Source organism: Trichechus manatus, unplaced genomic scaffold (genome assembly GCF_000243295.1).
Source record: "Trichechus manatus latirostris isolate Lorelei unplaced genomic scaffold, TriManLat1.0 scaffold00184, whole genome shotgun sequence".
Lineage (NCBI taxonomy): Eukaryota > Metazoa > Chordata > Mammalia > Sirenia > Trichechidae > Trichechus > Trichechus manatus.
The window spans coordinates 4429153-4449613 of NW_004444120.1; the positions used below are offsets into that span (position 1 = coordinate 4429153).

Consider the following 20461-nt stretch of genomic DNA (forward strand, 5'->3'; position numbering starts at 1 on the left):
AGCCAAAAAAAAAAAAATCAGAAAATAAATTATCTGTGCTCTAATCCTCATGTGCCTCTTGAATTTCAAAGTCTGACATGGCTTTGATGTGCAGACTTTATGCCCCAGGGTATGAAAGACTGTGTGGACCTCTAACTTCTCTTTTCAGTACACAGAACCCTGGTGAGCATGTGAAACAGGACTACAGCAGTGGAAAAGTCACTGCTGTGTGGCTGCCTTGTTGTTAGCTTTCATTTTCGTTCTCTTAGATCCAAAGTCAGTAGTCGAATTAGGTAGACTCCACGGGTTAGTAATGAGGCTGTGTTGAAAGAAAGAACTGCAAATAGTTCAAAACTTCTTTGGGATTAATAAAAGAGAAATAATCAAAGTCTCAGGGGTTTTGTTTGTTTGTTTACCTGTAACATAAGTGAGTTCACTCTATAAGTGTTACCTGTAAATAGAAAGACCAGAGATGAGACAAAGATAGAATAGAAACTTTTAACCAGAGAACAGAGCACATAGTCTACAGAGACATGATCACAGTTTATGCTGCAATCTGAACGCCTTCTTATTTCATAGATGTTGGCTTGGTTTTTGAGAAAATTCTAGGAAAAATCAAAGCTTTAACATGTAGCATCAATCCTCTCTGTATCTCTACAGTCAAAAGTAAGAATAGATGAGACCCTTAAAAGCTAGCAAGCTGCCATCCAAGGTACAGCAATAGGTCTGCATTCACCTGGAGCAGCAGAGGAAGAATCAGGAATTGGAGGAGGAAACAGATTGAGTGCCTGGTTACCTGCGTGAATAACTGCCTCCTTTGCCATGAGACCAGAACTTGACGGTGCCCGGCTACCATTACTGAAAGTTTTGATCAAGGATTCTATAGAAGAATCCTGATGGAGGGGTGGGGGGAGGGTGCAGAACAGAATTAAAAGTTCTCATGGAATCCAGACTTTCTGGAACCCTGGAGGCTGTATGAACCCCCAAACTATTGCCCCGATATAATTTTTAAACCTTAAGCCAAAAATATCCATGAAGCCTTCTATAAACCAAACAATAGTTTAGCTTAATTAGTAAAGAATGCTTGCCTTGAGCATTGTGCTCTTTTAAAGAATTATCTATATGAGACCAAACTGACAACAGCAACTCAAAAAGTTAGAAAGTTTAGGGGGCAGTGAGTTTATGCTAGTGGGGGAAGAAAAATTCCCAAAAGGAGGGTGAGAATGTTTACACAACTTGAAGAATGTAATCAATGTCACTGAGTTGTTCATGTAGAAATTGTTGAAATATTGTATGACTGTGTATTTTCACCAAAAAAAAAAAAAAAAGAATAGGTAAGACCCTGAGGGATAAAATGAAGTATATTTGGCTATGGATTGAGACAAAGTAGATAATCAATAATTATTTGTCAAATGAACAAAGTCAAAATTTTATTTCTTAAGTTATTGAAACTGAAATTTTAGAAGTGTAAAACTTAACCTAAGCCTTTTGCTTTAGTTTAGGCTATAGATGATGTCCAAGAATGCTTTCAATTCTAAAACTTTAAATCAAAGTTATTTTTTCTATAGCACAATAGTTGACTCCAAACCAGCCTATTTAAAAGATTTTCTGGAATAAGATTAATGTAAGTGAAATTTATTCAATAGGTCCTTCAGAAGCGGGGAAGGGCTATGCCTTTTTACAAAAATTTTGCTGGAGGTTGGGACATGGAGAAGATGCAGACATATATTAGTTACGGTAAAAAAAAAAAAAAGAATATTTTTAAAAAATTGTGATGAATTAACAACTCAAGTAGAATAGAAATAAATGTTTTTTAAACTTCTGTGTATAGAGTGGTTAAATAAACCACCATAAACTAAAGTGTACACAACCCAGGGTGGTTTGCAATCTTATACTTAATACAGAAAATAAGTACTAAGTTCATACAAAGAAATTAATGATCAGAATAACATTTATCCTTGGTCACAGTCAAAATTTATTTTCTGTTATTGACCTCTGAAGAATATCAAATTTTCTTGGGGTGGAGAAACGAAAAATGAATTTAGGAATCTGGTGATATAGACTCTGCCACAATCTTGCTAAATTACCTTTGACATGTAATATAAAGATTCTGATTAATCAGTATTTTTATCTGTTGAATGGAGATATTAATGTTTCCTCTTTCTAGATTTCAGGATTATTGAAAAAGCAACTGGAAAAGGGCAAAAAAAAAAAAAAAAAGAATAAGAAAGTACTCTGAAAGATAGAACCTGTTGCCACCCAGTCGAGTTCAGCTCATAGAGACCCTATACGACAGAGTAGAACTGCCCCTTAAGGTTTCCAAGAAGCAGCTGTGGATTCAAACTGCCCACCTTTTGGTTAGCAGTCAAGCTCTTAACCACTGCACCATCAGGGCTCCAAAAGACAGAAAACCAAACACCAAACCCACTGCCATCGAGTCGATTCCAGCCCATAGCGACCCTATAGGATAGAGTAGAACTGCCACATAGGATTTCCAAGGAGTGGCTGGTGGATTTGAACTACCGACCTTTTGGTTTGAAGCTGTATCACTTAACCACTGTGCCACTAGGGCTCCAAAAGACAGAAAGCACCATATACAATGTGCTTTTTCAATTAGTGGTAGGGGTAATGCTCAATCCATGAACTCTAAGGAGTGTAGTGCTCACAGAGGAAAAAAAATATTTGTGAAGTTCTAATCCCTGCTATCTAAAAGGTCGGCAGTTTGAATCCACAAGCCACTCCTTGGTAACCCTATGGGGCAGTTCTACTCTGTCCTGTACGGTCACTATGAGTCGGAATTGATTCAACGGCAATGGGTTCGTTTTGGTTTCTGGTTAATCGGGGTAATCCTTGTTACTCTCAAGTACTGCTAATTGCGTTTCTCCTTCTTTCCCCTTTCTTCATTTACTTCCCTTCTTTAGAACCTCTACCTGTAACCAGTGTTTCAATATATGATTATAAACCTTCTCCTGAAACAGGAGTCCTGTTTGAGATTCATTATCCAGAAAAATATAACGTGTTCACAAGAGTAAACATAAGCTACTTGGAAGGTAAAGACTTCCGGACAATGCTATATAAAGGTAAGACACAAAAGGAAGGGTGACTATGTGATGACTCACTCTTACTTGTTATATGACGTTTGCAAAATGGTCTTCTCTCCTTCTCTAAAGACGTTTTATAGCTCACTATTTGACCTATAAATGAACCATTAAAAAAAATGATCGATCGGTGAAAATCTTGTTAGGAGGACTCTTAGGACATCTGGTTCATTAGTTTAGTTGCATACAGCATGAAAAATACCTAAATTATTATCATTTATATGATATTCTTCCTAAAGGTAGCATGTCTGGTGCAGGAAATAAATTCAAACTTACCTAATTCACCTAAGCACTTACCTAACCAAATCCTTCCGGGTATGTTAAAAAGGTATTTCTGGGATTGGGAAGCTAGAGGTGTGCCCTTCACAAGTTGAACTAGGAGATGGTCCAAAGATTATCCTGAAATGCAAAAGACAATACTTTTTGGTTCCTTTGTATATATTTCTCTGTATACCCAACTAAATGATTGCAATAATACACAAAAATTGGTTTCCCAGTTTAGACTGGCTTGATAGGGGCCTTGTGGAGTGAGGAGAGAAGAGAGCCCAGGGGAATTAATTATTCAAATTTTTCCAAAGAATCAAGTCACCTTCTCTAGGTAGACGATGTGTGTGTACTCTTGTGTGAGTGTGTGTATGTCAGAGAGAGAGAGACAGACAGACAGAAACAGAGAGATGAAGAGAAACAGAGAAGAGAGAATTCAGCTTCATTGGGAGAGAATCGAAGGAAAGGAACTTGAATACTGTCAAGACGCAAACATCTCTGCAGGGCCAGTAGAGGATGGTATGAAAGATGACTGGTTATAACTGGAAACGTAATGGTAGAGAATGGATACTGAAGCACATAAAACCAGCTGCTGTTAAGTTGATTCCAATTCATGGTGACCCATGTGTTTCAGACTAGAACAGCCCTCCGTAGGATTGTCAATGGTAGTGATCTTCCAGAAGTAGATCACCAGATCTTTCTTCCAAGGCACTTCTGGGTGGATTCAAGCTTCCAACCTTTTAGTTAGCAGCCGATCACATTAACTGTTTACAACAGCCAGGGACTCCACTGCAGCTTGTAGGGCATGGTATCCAGAAAAATGTTAGTTTGACTTGCTGCATTTACAAATTCCCTTCTTCGGAGGACCTTTTTGGTGAGATACTGTTTAAATCTACACAGAGAATTTAAGGATTTTTAAAAATTAAAACAAAATTCAGTAAATATAAGCATAGGCTGCACAAGTTTTTGTGTTTTTTATTTTCAATGAAAATAGATTTTCTGAAAATTAGCAAGTAGGACCTTATTTGTTTATTGATCATATGCAAATACAAGTTCATGAATGATTGAAAAGCAATCACTGAAACTTTGGTTAAGAACTATAAGTTTAAAAATAAGTTAATTAATATGCTCCCATTTTTAAGTCAATACATTTTTTAATGAGATTTTTTTATTTTTAATTCAAGAAGTGGAACCTTTGGTTTCTTTACCCTTGTTTGTTTTTAACTTGTACTGGACTTTGAAATTTATTATTGTTTTCTTTAATGTTTTCCAAGCTGAATCCAAAATTTTATTTATTCTTTCTTTGAGCAGGTCCTGTTTGCCAACTAGCAGAAACATCAGTCTACTTTTAAAATAAGCTAATTTTTACAAGTGAGCCAGAGTGAAAGCATTTCTTGTAAAGTCATTTTTTTCCTACATCATAAAATGGTAAAATACCTTGAGTTTTTAATCTTAAATCAAATAAACCCATTGCCGTCGAGTCAATTCTGACTCATAGCCACCCTCCTATAGGACAGAGTAGAACTGCCCCATAAAGATTCCAAGGAGCAGCTTGTGGATTCGAACTGCCAATCTTTTGGTTAGCAACGGAGCTATTAACCACTGCGCCACCAGGGCTCCATAAATCGAATCTCTGGAATTTCTGCACATTATCTTCTCCACTATTTCTTCTTATTTTGAGTAGTGCCACATAAGCAAATGAAGGTCCCAAAAGCTTGACTCCATCCACATCATTAAGGCCACTCTGCTTTAAGGAGGCAGGTCTTCTCCAGTCGTATTTTGAATGGCTTCCAACCTGAGGGGCTCATCTTCTGGCACTGTATCAGACAAAGTTCTGCTGCTACCCACACGTTTTCACTGGCCGATTTTTTTTCAGAAGCAGACCACCAGGTCCTTCTTCCTAGTCTGTCTTAGTCTGGAAGCTCTGCTGAAACCTCTCCACCATGGGTGACCCTGCTGGATTCAGAAACTGATGTGGAAAGTGGAATATCATTGCTGATGTCAGCTGTATCTTGGCTGAAAGCAGAGAATACCAGAAAGATGTTTCCCTGTGTTTTATTGACTATGCAAAGACATTCAACTGTGTGCACCGTAACAAATTATGGATAACGTTGTGAAGAATGGGAATTCCAGAACACTTCACTGTGCTAAAGCATAACCTGTACATAGACCAAGAGGCAGTCATTCAAATAGAACAAGAGGATATTGCGTGTTTTAAAATCAGGAAAGGTGTGTGTCAGGGTTGTATCATTTCACCATACTTATGCAATCTGTATGCTGAGGAGTTGGACTATATGAAGAAGAGCCCAGCTTCAGGATTGGAGAAAGACTCATTAACAACCTGCAATATGCAAATGACACAACCTTGCTTGACAAAAGTGAAGAGGACTTGAAGCACTTACTGATGAAGATCAAAGACCACAGCCTTCAATCTGCTGCAAAAGATCTCTTTAAAGTGTTAAAAAGCAAAGATGTCACCTTGAGGACTATGGTGTGCCTGACCTCAAGCCATGATATTTTCAGTCTCCTCATATGCATGTGAAAGCTGAACAATGAATAAGACCGAAGAAGAATTGATGCCTTTGAATTATGGTGTTGGTGAAGAATATTGACTTTACCACTGCCAGAAGAACAAAGAAATCTGTCTTGGAAGAAGTACAGCCAGAACGCTCATTAGAAGCAAGAATGGCAAGACTTCATCTCACATCTCACATACTTTGGACATGTTATCAGGAGGCACCAGTCCCTGGAGGACAGCATGCTTGGCAAAGCAGAAGATCACCAAAAAAGAAGAAGACCCGCAATGAGATGGATTGACACAGTGGCTGCAACTATGGGCTCAAACATAGCAATGATTGTGAAGATGGCGCAGGACCGGGCAGTGTTTTGTTCTGTTGTACTTAGGATCGCTGTAAGTCAGAACCAACTTGCCTGCACTTAACAACGACAATCATCTCCTCCACTTAACACCCTAGAAGTTTCTGTCAAAAAAATTTAACTCAAATTATGCCCAATCTCCACAGGGATTCTGGCTTTTCAAATTGAGTTTCAAGATCCAAACTGTCTTCCACACCTTTCTATCCGTTTTTTATTACTGACCATGTCAGAAGTTGAAGGAAATATTATCTTATGGATATTTCATCATAATTAAGTTTAGAACGTTCTAGAAGTGTGTGGCACTTAGGCTATATTTTTTAATATAATGATTTTCCCTCCACAGATTTCTTTAAGGGGAAAACAGTATTCAATCACTGGCTACCAGGAATATGTTATAGTAACATCACGTTCCAGCTGGTATCTGAGGCAACTTTTAATAAAACTACTCTTGTGGAGTACAGTGGTGTCAGTCATGAACCCAAGCAGCATAGAACTGGTGAGTTTTCTGAAAAATTAAATTTAATAAAAAAAATAAAATACATGTGCAAAGTTATATGACAGCACAAAGGAGGGTGAGACTAATTTTTATTAGAAGTTCGTGGAAGGGACAACATTTGAGCTGGTATATGAAGGACAGGTAGGAAACGTTGCAGGAAGAGACCACACAGCATGCCTTCATCACTTTCTACCTCTAGAAGAGCATGCTTCCATAATTTATAAATTCACTTTATGCTCATTTCATTTTAGCGAGATGAGGAGTGAAGCCCATATTTCCAACATATATGGAAATGTCTCTAAAGACAACTCATATGTGCGACTCTCCACTATGCAGTTATGGCACGTGGACTCTTAAGAACACTATCATTGCTTTTTTGTGAGCACAATCCAAGGACAGAGATTTATTTGAAAAAAAGAGAGAGAGAGATTCTTACAAGCAGAAGATCCATTGCATAACTGTGCTGCAGAAGTGGTTAAATTATAATTTTAACAAGCATAATATCATAAGTTAATGTACCTGAAGTGTTACTGGTGATACCCTAATAGGTACACATCACAAATACTTAGAAATATGTCTTTAAATGACAGTTGTTCTTTACGAATTTGACTATATATTAGAAGTAAGATTAAACTTTATTTTGTAAATCTCCTTGTGCATCTGACTCATTGATTATTCACCCAGGTAGAGTTAAAAATACTTGTAAATGAAAATTCTCTCTCTTACAGCCCCTTACCCACCCCGAAATATTTCAGTTCGCATTGTGAACCTGAACAAAAACAATTGGGAAGAACAGAGTGGCAGTTTCCCGGAGGAATCATTCCTGAGATCGCAAGATCCAATGGGAAAAGACAAACTCTTCCATTTTACTGATGAAACTCCAGAAAGACCCTTTGGCAACGTTTCTTCTGGTTGGCCTGATTTTAACAGCAGTGACTACGAAACAACATCTCAGCCACGCTGGTGGGACAGTGCCTCTGCGACACGTGAAAGGGAGGATGGGTTTGTCAGTGTACTTCCCATGGAATACGAAGCTAACAATACCCTCAGTGAGACTGAGAAATCAACATCAGGCACTTTCCCATTTTTCCCTGTTCAAATGATACTGAGCTGGTTACCACCAAAGCCACCCACTGCCTTTGATGGGTTCCATATTTACATAGAAAGAGAAGGTAAAGCAATAGCAAATCAGAGGGACTGAGAAATGGTACAATAAAAGGAAAGGGGATTGAAAGGTTTCTAAATTTTAGTTTAGAAAAAGAGACTGTTGATAGGCAGTTAATACCTAAAGAAAAATGGTAAAGAGAGGGAAGAATTTGATTGAGTATCCAATAGAGACGGACTAGAAAACAAAAATGGATAGATTGGATCAAAATCAGAAGATTTGGGTAATGCACAAATTGCCAGTGCTGCAACTCTGTATCTCTCACTAGCCAACATCTCACATGCCCCAGGCCACTGAGGAACCCCTCAAAGTTGGAAAGATCTAGAATCAAAGGTCTTACTACCACAAATAACAAAATATCCTGGAGAATTGTTCTGTTTCCTTGTGTGCCAATTTGTAAAGCGTGCAGCAAATAATCTTTTAGGGAAAATGGCTACTTCCCCAAGAGTATCAGAACTGTGTCCCTCTTATCTAGCTAACCTTATTTCCTTTAGAATATGCCCTCTGGAAACAGCACCGCTTACACGTTCCCAAAGAGGAGTTGTGTTGTTGTTGTTAGGTGCCATTTAGCCAGTTCCGACTCATAGCGACCCTGTGGACAACAGAACGATACCCTGCCTGGTCCTGCACCATCCTCACAATCGTTGTTATGCTTAAGCCCATTGTTGCAGCCACTGTGTCATTCCATTGCATTGAGGGTCTTCCTCTTTTTCACTGGCCCTCTACTTTACCAAGCGTGATGTCCTTCTCCAGGGACTGAGCCCTCCTGATAACATGTCCAAAGTTTGTGAGACAAAGTCTTGCCATCCTTGCTTCTAAGGAGCTTCCTGGCTGTACTTTTTCCAAGACAGATTTGTTCGTTCTTTTGGCAGTCCATGGTATATTCGATATTTTTCTCCCACACCACAATTCAAAGGCGTCAATTCTTCTTCAGTCTTCCTTATTCATTGTCCTGCTTTCACGTGCATATGAGGTGATTGGAAACACCACGGCTTGGGTCAGGCACACCTTAGTCAAGGTGACATCTTTGCTTCTCAACACTTTAAAGAAGTCTTTTTGCAGCAGATTCATCGAGTGCAATGCATCTTTTGATTTCTTAACTGCTGCTTCCACGGGTGTTGATTGTGGCTCCAAGTAAAATGAAGTCCTTGATAACTTCAGTCTTTTCTCCATGTATTATGATGTTGCTTATTGGTCCAGTTGTGAGGATTTTTGTTTTCTTTGTGTTGAAGTGTAATCCACTGAAAGCTGTGGTCTTTGATCTTCATCAGTAAGAGCTTCAAGTCCTCTTCGCTTTCAGCAAGCGAGGATGTGTCAGCTGCATAACGCAGGTTGTTCACAAGTCTTCCTCCAATCCTGATGCCCTGTTCTTCTTCATAAAGTACAGCTTCTAGGATTATTTGCTCAGCATACAAATCGAATAGGTATGGTGAAAGGATACAACTTTGACGCACACCTTTCTTGACTTTAAACCGCGCAGTATCCCCTTGTTCTTTCTGAACGACTGTCTCTTGATCTATGTATAGGTTCCTCATGAGCACAATTAAGTGCTCTGGAATTCCTATTCTTTGCAATGTTACACATAATTTTTTATGATCCACGCAGTTGAATGCCTTGGCATAGTCAATAAAACACAGGTAAACATCTTTCTGGTATTCCCTGCTTTCAACCAGGATCCATCTGACATCAGCAATGATATCTCTGGTTCCACATCCTCTTCTGAATCTGGCTTGAATTTCTGGCAGTTCTCTGTCGATATACTGCTGCAGCCACTTTTGAATGATCTTCGGCAAAATTTTACTTGTGTGTGATATTAATGATATTGTTCGATAATTTCCAAATTTGGTTGGCTCACCTTTCTGGGGAATAGGCATAAATATGGTTCTCTTCCAGTCGGTTGGCCAGGTAGCTGTCTTCCAAATTTCTTGTCATAAATGAGTGAGCACTTCCAGTGCTGCATCCATTTGTTGAAATATCTCAATTGGTATTCCATCAATTCCTGGAGACTTGTTTTTCCCCAATGCCTTCAGTGCAGCTTGGACTTCTTCCTTCAGTACCATTGGTTTCTGATCATATGCTACCTCCTGAAATGGTTGAACGTCAACCAATTCTTTTTGGTATAGTGACTCTGTGTATTCCTTTCATCTTCTTTTGATGCTTCCTGTCTTGTTTAATATTTTCCCGGTAGAATCCTTTAATATTGCAACTCAAGGCTTGAGTTTTTTCTTCAGTGCTTTCAGCTTGAGAAATGCTGAGTGTGTGCTTCCCTTTTGGTTTTCCAGCTCCAGGTCTTTGCACGTGTCATTATCATACTTTACTTTGTCTTCTCAAGCCACCGTTTGAAGTCTTCTGTTCAGCTCTTTTACTTCATCATTTCTTCCTTTTGCTTTATCTACTCTATGTTCAAGAGCAAGTTTCAGAGTCTCTTCAGACATCCATTTTGGTCTTTTCTTTCTTTCCTGTCTTTTAACGACCTCTTGCTTTCTTCATGTATGATGTCCTTGATGTCATTCTGCAACTCACCTGGTCTTTGGTCGTTAGTGTTCAGCAGGTCAAATCTATTCTTGAGATGGTCTCTAAATTCAAGCGCGACATACTCAAGATACTACTTTGGCTCTCATGGACTTGTTCTAATTTTCTTCAGTTTCAGCTTGAACTTGCATATGAGCAATTGATGGTCTGTTCCACAGTTGGTCCCTGGCCTTGTTCTGACTGATGATATTGAGCTTTTCCATCGTCTCTTTCCACAGATGTAGTCGATTCGATGCCTGTGTATTCCATCTGGCGAGATCCACATGTATAGTCACCGTTTATGTTGGTGAAAAAAGGTATTTGCAATGAAGAAGTTGTTGGTCTTGCAAAATTCTATCATGCGATTTCCAGTATCGTTTCTATCACCAAGACCATATTTTCCAACTACCGATCCTTCTTCTTTGTTTCCAACTTTCACATTCCAATCATAACTAATTATCAGTGCATCCTGATTGCATGTTTGATCAACTTTAGACTGCAGAAGTTGGTAAAAATCTTCCATTTCTTCATCTTTGGCTTTAGTTGGTGCATAAATTTGAATAATAGTCATATTAACTGGTCTTCCTTGTAGGCATATGGATATTATCCTGTACTTCAGGATAGATTTTGCAATGTTCTTTTTGAGTATGAATGCAACACCACTCCTCTTCAATTTGTCATTCCTGGCATAGTAGACCATATGATTGTTCGATTCAAAATGGCCAATACCAGTCCATTTCAGCTTACTAACGCCTAGGATATCAATGTTTACATGTTCCATTTCATTTTTTATGGTTTCCAATTTTCTTAGATTCATACTTAGTACATTCCACATTCCTATTATTCATGGATGTTTGCAGCTATTTCTTCTCATTTTGACTTGTGCTACTTCAGCGAATGAAGATCTCGAAAACTTGACTTCATTCACATCACTAAGGTTGACTCTACTTTGAGGAGGCAACTCTTCCCCAGTCGTATTTTGAGTGCCTTCCAACCTGAGGGGCTCATCTTCCGGCACTATATCAGACAATATTCCATTGCTATTCATAAGATTTTCACTGGCTGATTCTTTTCAGAAGTAGACTGCTGGGTCCTTCTTCCTATAGAGGAGCTATAGTAAAACAGACAATGCACAACATATGCTCCTTTCACTGTAGCTACTTAATTTTATCTTATATTCGCTTATCCAGCATCAAGCTTCATTTTTTTATACTTTAGCCCACTAATTTATTAAAGCAGGGTCATGGCATTTGGCAAATTTGGGTCACGAATTATATTTAAACTGTTAGCTTGGTATATTTTTATGGTTATTTTGTTTTTGCTTTGTTTTTACTATAACGTAGTTCATTTTATGCTTTCCAGTCTGGTAGTTTAGATGGCAAAGGTTATCAAATTATCAAAATTTGAAGTTCAAATGACAGCCTTATTTTCAGGATAGGGCATTAGGATCATGTAGTCTCATATATGGAGCCCTGGTGGCACAGTGGTTAAGAGTTCGGCTGCTGACTGAAAGGTTGGCAGTTCAAATCCACCAGCCACTCCTTGGAAATCCTAAAGGGCAGTTCTACTCTGTCCTATAGGGTCGCTATGAGTTGGAATCAACTCGATGGCAACGGATTAGTCTCGTATGTGACAAATTGTTTACCCCTATTTCATTTAATAGCATGTGATATAAAAATCTGTGGGTTTCTCGAAACTAGACTGAGCAATCAACCAAACCCAAATACTTTATGAAACTGAAATCCTTTCTTATTTCCAATTATGTGAGTCCAAAGTCTTACCATTTGCCTGAAATTGCTTGTATAAAAAAGTTTCCTTAATCTGTCTTTTATTTTTCAGTTCCTCAATATAGTCTATGGAAAATAGGGTCTTTGTAACTCAGAATTTGTTTTTGACTGCCTATTTCCATGAAGACCCAATAACACTTTTATCTGACTGCAGTGCGTTCTTTTGAAGGCAAAAGTAGTCACCAGCTGATGATAACGACTTCAAACAAAGTAATAAGCAGCAGGAGATGAACTTTGAAGCAATGCAAAGTCATTTTTACTTTGAAAGGTTTCTGGAAGCAAACAGATGAAAGAAAAATATTACAAGTGTCAGAAAGTATATCCAGAAAAATTATTCCTAACGAAAAATAATTCAATATATTTAAGACATTTCTAGATATTTAATGCTACCACAAAGAAGTTATAAGATATTCAGTGCTAGTTATTTTTTATTCCTTATGTCCTAAGATGAGTAACTCAGCTAGTGCTACCTTCTCCTAATAGTCTACTTCTGTTTTGTGCACATAAATGTGTTAGGTAACGGGTACACAAATATATGCCGTACATACTCATCCTTAGTTTTATTGATTTGGACACCATATTTTAAATTGTTTAAAAATATCGTGAGAAACAATTTGAAATCCTCTCCATCCATGCTTTTATGGTGCGCTTAATTTAAGAGGTATACTTGAACTTGGCAAAAGGAACGAAGTAATATAAGAATGTGTAATTTTTTTTTAATTTATTGACTTGTCTAAAGCCAGGGTCCTTCCAAGGATCAATTGATTGATATATATTCTCTTGTTTATATATGCATTAGAAAACTTTACTGAATATTTGACAGTGGATGAAGAAGCTTGTGAATTTGTTGCTGAACTGAAGGAGCCTGGGAAATATAAGTTATCTGTGACAACTTTTAGTTCCTCAGGATCTTGTGAAACTCGAAAAAGTCAGTCAGCAAAGTCACTCAGCTTTTATATCAGTAAGTATCAAAGAGATTCTTTTGCACTTACAGGGAAGCTAGAACAATGAAACACTTGAGATTAATGATACCCAGGCATCAATTATTCATCAAAGCTTAGGGATCCTGAGAATTCTTCAAGGTCAAGAGATGCTGGGGTCCGTGAGATTTCTGACAGCAGAGGAAATATATGTATGTTTGATAGTAGAAAACCTACCCAGGGGTTTAACTTGAGGACTTTTTTTCATTATTGTGATAATGGAACATTCATTAAACTGACCTTCCACATTAGCCATATCAAACTCTCCAAAGATATGGACACACAGTTTGAGAAATATGACTTTTGTCTGAGGCCGTGATGAAAATTGATATTGTAGGACTCTATGAAAATTGTCATTAGAGGGTTGAGCTTGTGGAGGTGAAAAGACAAAGATTCAGGTGTAGTTATACCCAGGTGGTTTCCATGAAGTTGGCAGGAGAAGACAAAACTAGAAGGTCCTAAAAGCCCCAATGTCAAGTGTTAGGGCAGCTTCTACTGATCCTATGAAGGGTAATAGCAGAGCAACAGCTAACCTCTAGAGGCTGCACAAACAGAGCCCTTCTCTGTAATGTTTTGTTTAGTTCAGTTGACTATGTTTATTGTAAGGCTGAGACCAGAGACCAGTTGCCTAGTTTACTGAGATTTAAATGTGCCTCTGAGTAGCAGAAAGAAACACCAGAAGACAATGGCTAAAAACTACTTCGAGAAAAGGCTGACCACCCTACCCGCTGTTGCCTTCTCCGAAGGTAAAATACCACCTTTGAGAGAACAATCCTCAAAAAGTGGAGACAGGAGGGAGGCAGAGGACAGGAGATCAGTTTCTTGAGCAGCTTTAAAGTCCTGAAAATGTCCCTTGCAATATTTTTACTTAAGAAACCGAAAATGTGAAAGGATTGGAAAATCCCTTAGCCCTGCAGTAAGTGTATTCATAATTGCCTTGAATGTCTTTCAAGCATGAGACATATTTTTCATGAGATCGTTTAAGAATGAGAACAAAGTTTAGTATTCAGTTCTTCCCACAAGACTCAGGATATCTGGGTTGAGTCCCAAGTGCCTATCAGCTCTGTGACACTAGGCAGGTCATTCATGTCTCTGGGCCTCAGTTCTCCTCATCAGTAAAATAAGGCATTGCACTTCTAAAGTTCCTTTCAATTCTAACAGTCAATGAATTACCCATTTGACAGATGCAATGACTAGGATTCAGAGGCATTAGATCATTAGTCCAAAGTTGCACCACTAATAATGAGCAAAGCTGAGTCTTAGGCCCACTCTCTTATCTTCAAACCAATTCTTTTTACTCACTAATACTGCTCCAGGAAGTCTGACACAGGGGTTAAGAGCGTGGATTTGGAACCCGACTTCCTGTGTTTGAATCCCAGCTCTGTTTAACCTATCTCTGCCTAAGTTTCCTCATTTGAAAGTGTGGTTAATAATAGTACCTATCTCATAGGCTTGTTATGAAAATTAAAGGATTAAAATATGTAAATACGTTTCTCCCCAACAGGGTCACTTGCTTTTTTCTGCTCCTCCATTCCACCCTAGGAATACAGCTTTCTTTTAAGAAACTGAGAAATGCATCTTAAGCAAATAAAAGGAAGCTGCACATTTGCATTTCAACAGGGAGTTTTGGGTAGATAATAATCACCTTAACATTTCTTGAGTCTTTACCAAGTGTCAGACATTGGGCTAATAACCACTTTAGAAACTTAAGAGAACAAAGCTCTTGATGGCATTTCTATGGAGATGATAGTTTATAATGAGGAACCCGCCCGTGTCCCTCAGATCATCAGCCAGGTTTTAGCCAGCTTCTGTAACTGAGCCAGCCTGTAACCTGTTTCTTCTCTAATGTAGTCACAGACTGCCTCTTTGAGTCTGCTGTTGCCAAATTTAATAAATTCTTACGTTGTAGTAGAGACTAATTTAAATTCTCAAGGTAATTATTTCTAGAGACCAAAGATCCTAACCAAAACCAAACCCACTGCTGTCAGGTCAATTCTGACTCATAGCAACCCTATAGAACAGAGTAGAACTGCTCCATAGGGTTTCCAAGGAGCATCTGGTGGATTTGAACTGCTGACTTTTTGGTTAGCAGCCATAGCTCTTAACCACTACACCACCAAGATTTCCTAACAGGAAGGGTATTATAAACACTGTTGAAAAGCCACACCTCTGCACTGCAACACCCATTCTTTGTTAGAAGAAAAGTAAGTTCTCTCTAGCTCAGAATTTACCAGAATAATCTCAGATGCTCATGATAAATTAAATGGACCTCTGTCTCTCAATAGAACTGTTTTTGTTGCTGCTGCTGCTGCTGCTGTTGTTGTTGAGGTCAATGACGAGGTCATGGAGTTGAGGGCTGGGGCTAAGCAGAGAATCTAAAGGTCTGACAGTCAGGCTGTGGGTCTTACGCTGAATATCTTTGTACGGGCAAAGGAAAGCAACCTGATTTTTAAAATGAGAATCTTTTATCTTGACCAGCTCAGCTTGAAACTTCACTTGTGCTCTGATTTAAAATTTGCAGGTCCTTCAGGAGAATGGATTGAAGAATTGACGGAGAAGCCCCAGCATGTACGTGTTCATGTTTTAAGCTCAACCACTGCCTTGATGTCCTGGACGTCTTCCCAAGAGAACTACAATAGCACGGTTGTGTCTGTGGTATCGCTGACGTGCCAGAAACAAAAGGAGAGCCAGAGGCTTGAAAAGCAGTACTGCACTCAGGTAAAGAACAGAAACGTGGATGAGCACACTCACCCTACGAAGCACAGCCACATAGGGGCAACAGACAGAGACAATTACAAGACGCCCAAGTCCAGGTCCCCATGGATGGGTAGTAAACAGCGTGACTAACAGTCAGGAGAGTATCCAGGAAGTGAGCGTAAAGGCCATCTTCCTCCCCCCTCGAGGAGAATGGCCACATCCAGGGCCATGTTCCTTTTATTTTCATTCCTCTAGTCAAAAGCATTTACTGAGCACCTACCATGTGCCGAAGTGGCCCAAACAGATAAGCCCTCAGCTACTAGCTGAAAGGTTGGCAGTTTGAACCCACTCAGTGGTGTCTTGGAAGATAAGCCTGGCAATCTGCTTCTGAAAGGGCACAGCCTTGAAGACGATATGGAGCAGTTCTATTTTGCACAGAGGAGGTCGCCATGAATCAGAATCGACTTGAGGGCAACTAAGAACCATAACATGTGCCGGGTACTAGGAGAAATGTTGGAGATCTAGAAAATTTTTAAATGACCTGCTTTTTCAGAGCTTGTAATCTAGTGAGAAAAATGGATAATGAACATATAATTACTACACAGTATAGAATAAGACCTAGGCTAAAAGTAAATGATCAAGAGGCCTTATGGGCCCATAGAAAGGAGGAGCTGAACAAGAGTAATGTGGATTAGGGATGGTACAGATTGAACTGTGTCCCTAAAAAAGATATGTTGAAGTCCTAACCCCAGTGTCTCTGAACTGGGCCCTGTTTGGAAATAGGGGTTTTCTTTGTTATGGTAATGAGGCCATACCAGAGTAGGGTGGGTCCTAAACCTAATCCCTTCTGAGTGGTGTCTTATAGAAAGGGAAAAAACGACATAAGAAGACACACAGAGAGGGAAGACGCCACTTGAGGGTACTTCTACAAACCAAGGAACACCAAGAAACTCCTGGGATGCCAGAAGCTGAAAGAGACAAGGAATGAGCTTTTCCTGGAACGTACAGAGCATAGCCCTGCTGCGGTCCTGAACGTGGACTCCTAGCCTTCAAAACCAAAACAATAAATTCCTGTTCTTTAAAACCACCCACTTGTGGTATTTGTGTTACAGCAGCACTAGGAAACTAAGATGGGGTGATGAGTATTTGGAAACTGATCAGAAAAGCTTCCCAGAGAAGACAAACAAGCAAAGGGTTCTGGGGGAGGGTTATTTTATATTTTTGGGCTTTCCGCCTTTTTTTCTCATTTCTTTTTATTCTAATTTTATGCGTAGCACGTGCTCACTAAAAAAAAATTCAAAAATTAAAAATATATAAACTAAAAAACTCCCCCTTCAGCAATACCATCTGAGGAGAAGAGTTTTGGAGGATAAATAGGAATTAGCTGAGCAGAAAGGAGAGTGAGGGGTAAGTGGACACACTGTGCAAATCTAAAGTTATGTGATTAGATGGCTGAATGAATGCACGTACCCAGTTATCAGTCCTGACTGAAATTGTGAGTTATGAGACCAAGAGAGGAAGGAGCTCTCAGGTGTCCTGAATACCCATGAGAAGCCTAGGGCCAGTCTTATTTTGTTAAATGTGACTTTGTTTTTTCATAAGATTAAATCTGGTGATTCTTGGTATCTTAAATACACAGTATTTTCTCCCCTAAGAGCCATGTGGATAATATAATGACTCTACAGTTCAATATTATATCATTTTTTAAAATAATTTTATTTTGTTGTTGTTGAGAATATACACAGCAAAACACAGTTTCTACATGTACAATTCAGTGACATTATGTTCTTTTAGTTGTGCAACCATTCTCATCCTCCTTGTCTCAGATGTTCCTCCGCATTAACATAAATTCACTGCCCCCTAAGGTTCCTATGTAAATGAGAAATGTTCTCTGCAACGTTATTGTACGAGGTGCCCAATAATCTTGCCAAATGCTTTCCGTCTCTGTGTCTCGATGCTTAGCCCCAGACTTGCTCTTCATGTGGACTAGGAGTCACAACAAGAGGCTTCTAGTCGCAATACGTGTGCCCTTGGCCATTCTCTGACTTAACTTTCCTGATCTATTAAATGAGAGACTTTGACAAGATAACCTCTGAGGTCATTTGCATCTCTATAACTAGATATTATTTGCCTCTAAGTGACGAGAGACTAAAGACATTCGTGCACTTATCTTTGTATGTAATCAGCTGACGCTATGATTTAGGATGTCAGACCATCCTTAGGCTGTTGCTGATTTGATTACGGTTAGAGGCTGATGTGTCTCTTGTGTGCAGAGTTACAGTTGATGTTGATGGGTATAAAGCAGTTCAGGCAGCTTATTAAATCCAGCCATAGAATTTGAATGTTGTGGGTTCTCTTCAGGGTTCACATGAACTATAAATCATTCTAATTTTAAGATCTGACCTTCCTCAGCATGAATAAAGGCCTCTGAATTTCAAAGGCATCTGTGTTTCCACAAAGACTCGGTGAATACTACTTCAGCCTGTGTCATATTCTGTGAGCCCGGCTCTCAATAAATATTATTGTGTGTTTGGTTTAAGGTGAACTCAAGCAAACCTGTTATTGAAAATCTGGTTCCTGGTGCCCAGTACCAGGTTGTGATGTACCTGAGAAAAGGCCCTTTGGTTGGACCACCTTCAGATCCCGTGACATTCGCCATTGGTAAGTTTCCAGCCGCAAAAATAATAACTTAACTCTATGAGTTTATCAGCTGAAGGAGTGCAATGTGGAAGCTCAAATCATCATGATTACATATGGGAGGCCCATACTAGTTTATCCAACATTCTCCCTCAGAATAACAAATAACTAGAATTGTGTAGATGGAGGACATCCTTAGCATTTGTTTATTCCTCAGGGAAAAAAAATCAGAGGCAAATATGTTTCGTTTAATTATCAATAATATATCAGAACAGTGAAAACCCTAGTTATTAAGGAGAAGTTTCAAGCCATTGCTACGATATTAAACACTCCTTCTTGGATTTCTTTTTCCACCCTCCTTCCTCCCCTCTTTAGTTCCCACCGGAATAAAGGATTTAATGCTCTACCCCTTGAGTCCTACAGTAGTGGTACTGAGCTGGACCAGACCTTACTTAGGAGTGTTCAGAAAATATGTGGTTGAAATGTTTTATTTCAACCCTGCAACAATGACATCGGAGTGGACAACCTACTATGAAATAGCAGCAACCGTCTCCTTAACTGCATCGGTGGTAATCGGCCCTTAACCAGCTGTCACACTTTGCTATGTGAACAGATGTGCCTTTAGGTAGCAAATGTGTCGAGAAAAAGTTAGCTGTCAGTTAGGCTGTTTTGTAAATGCACACAGGTAGCTTGCTACTTTCAAGGAGTTTTGGTTGTTTTTGTTTTGGGGTTTTGTTTTTACTTTCGAAAGAAGTAATTGTGTGAAGCTAGCTTTCACCCCTAACTGAGTTTATTTGTTAATTTCCTAATGAATTTGCTTAAAAAAGAGTAAACTATCAAGCGCTTATTATTTCTCTGTGCTCCTGAGGGGGAAAGCATGAGATGTCCCTTGGGCATTCAATAATTAGTTGACAATTCCTAGTTCTAATGATGACATCTACAACTCAGTTAAATACCTATAATGCCAGGCCATTACAGGTTGGTTTTTAAGAGAACAAGTAAAGACTGCTCTTTTTAAGACTGGAATAATTTTTAAAGTACAGGTTACCTACAGGTCACGCATAAAGTACACGATTGCCCTTTACCTGGCCGATGGCTCTGATATTGCCACGCACCAAGGACTCCGCTTCTGGTCCAAGTTGGGAGAATACAGAGTCGTGAGGGGTCATATATGTTTTATAAATAGCGCAGGTATACACACGGTCACTTACAAGCAAGTACTATTTAAGCTGCATAATATACTTATGAAATTGCATAGTGAAACTAATATTGGAAATATTTAACCCTATACCTTTGAATTGCCTTTAAAAATGAAAATATTTTAGTATGTCATTTTACTTATGCTTCACCTCATCCAGAAAGAATTTTTTATTATATAAAATTTGGGAAAGGCATGAAGGCACAGAAAGAAAAATAAAAATTACTTAGTAATTTTTTCATGACCTAAGAAATATAACTTTATTCCAAAAAATGATTTTCCCCTTTAGTCTTTTGTCTCCTTGCTTTCTTCCTCATCCAGAAAATAGCTAATCTGTTGCCAGCGTGGTACTACAACTTCCGTGTTACCATGGTGACGTGGGGAGACCCAGAATTGAGCTGTTGTGACAGCTCCACCATAAGCTTCATCACGGGTGAGTGGCGCGTGGGAGGTGGCTCCATGAGGAGGGAAGAATGTATTGAGGAGGCACTGAGGGGACCCATCTGCAGAAAGTATCAGCTATCGGATGATGCTTAATGTACCCAACACTGATTGACTACCAATTTCATGGAAGATCACATGATTGATTCTGATAATTCATTATGTGTCTAGACGATAGTCTTTAAAAATTGAAATATAATTTTTTTTTCTTTGAGCTACTGCCCTTGACTTATGGTTATTCTGAGTCACTGCCCTTGACTCCTGTCCCATGTTTGGAATCGATTAGGATAGAGACATAGCAGGCAGAGCCTTTAGCTTCACACTGCACACT

The 20461-nt window shown here is 39.0% G+C and overlaps 1 protein-coding gene across 2 annotated transcripts in view; it reads left to right on the forward strand.

The window, feature by feature from the left end:
* PTPRO (protein tyrosine phosphatase receptor type O) overlaps positions 1-20461 on the forward strand; it is a 251210-nt gene that overhangs the window by 155214 nt on the left and 75535 nt on the right. For both annotated transcript variants that reach the window (XM_004387346.2, XM_004387347.2), the window contains exons 3-10: positions 2901-3059; positions 6562-6714; positions 7443-7886; positions 12977-13138; positions 15679-15875; positions 18395-18515; positions 18867-19060; positions 20011-20122. In XM_004387346.2, the coding sequence (XP_004387403.1) occupies positions 2901-3059; positions 6562-6714; positions 7443-7886; positions 12977-13138; positions 15679-15875; positions 18395-18515; positions 18867-19060; positions 20011-20122 (1542 nt within the window). The remainder of the gene's footprint in view (positions 1-2900; positions 3060-6561; positions 6715-7442; positions 7887-12976; positions 13139-15678; positions 15876-18394; positions 18516-18866; positions 19061-20010; positions 20123-20461) is intronic.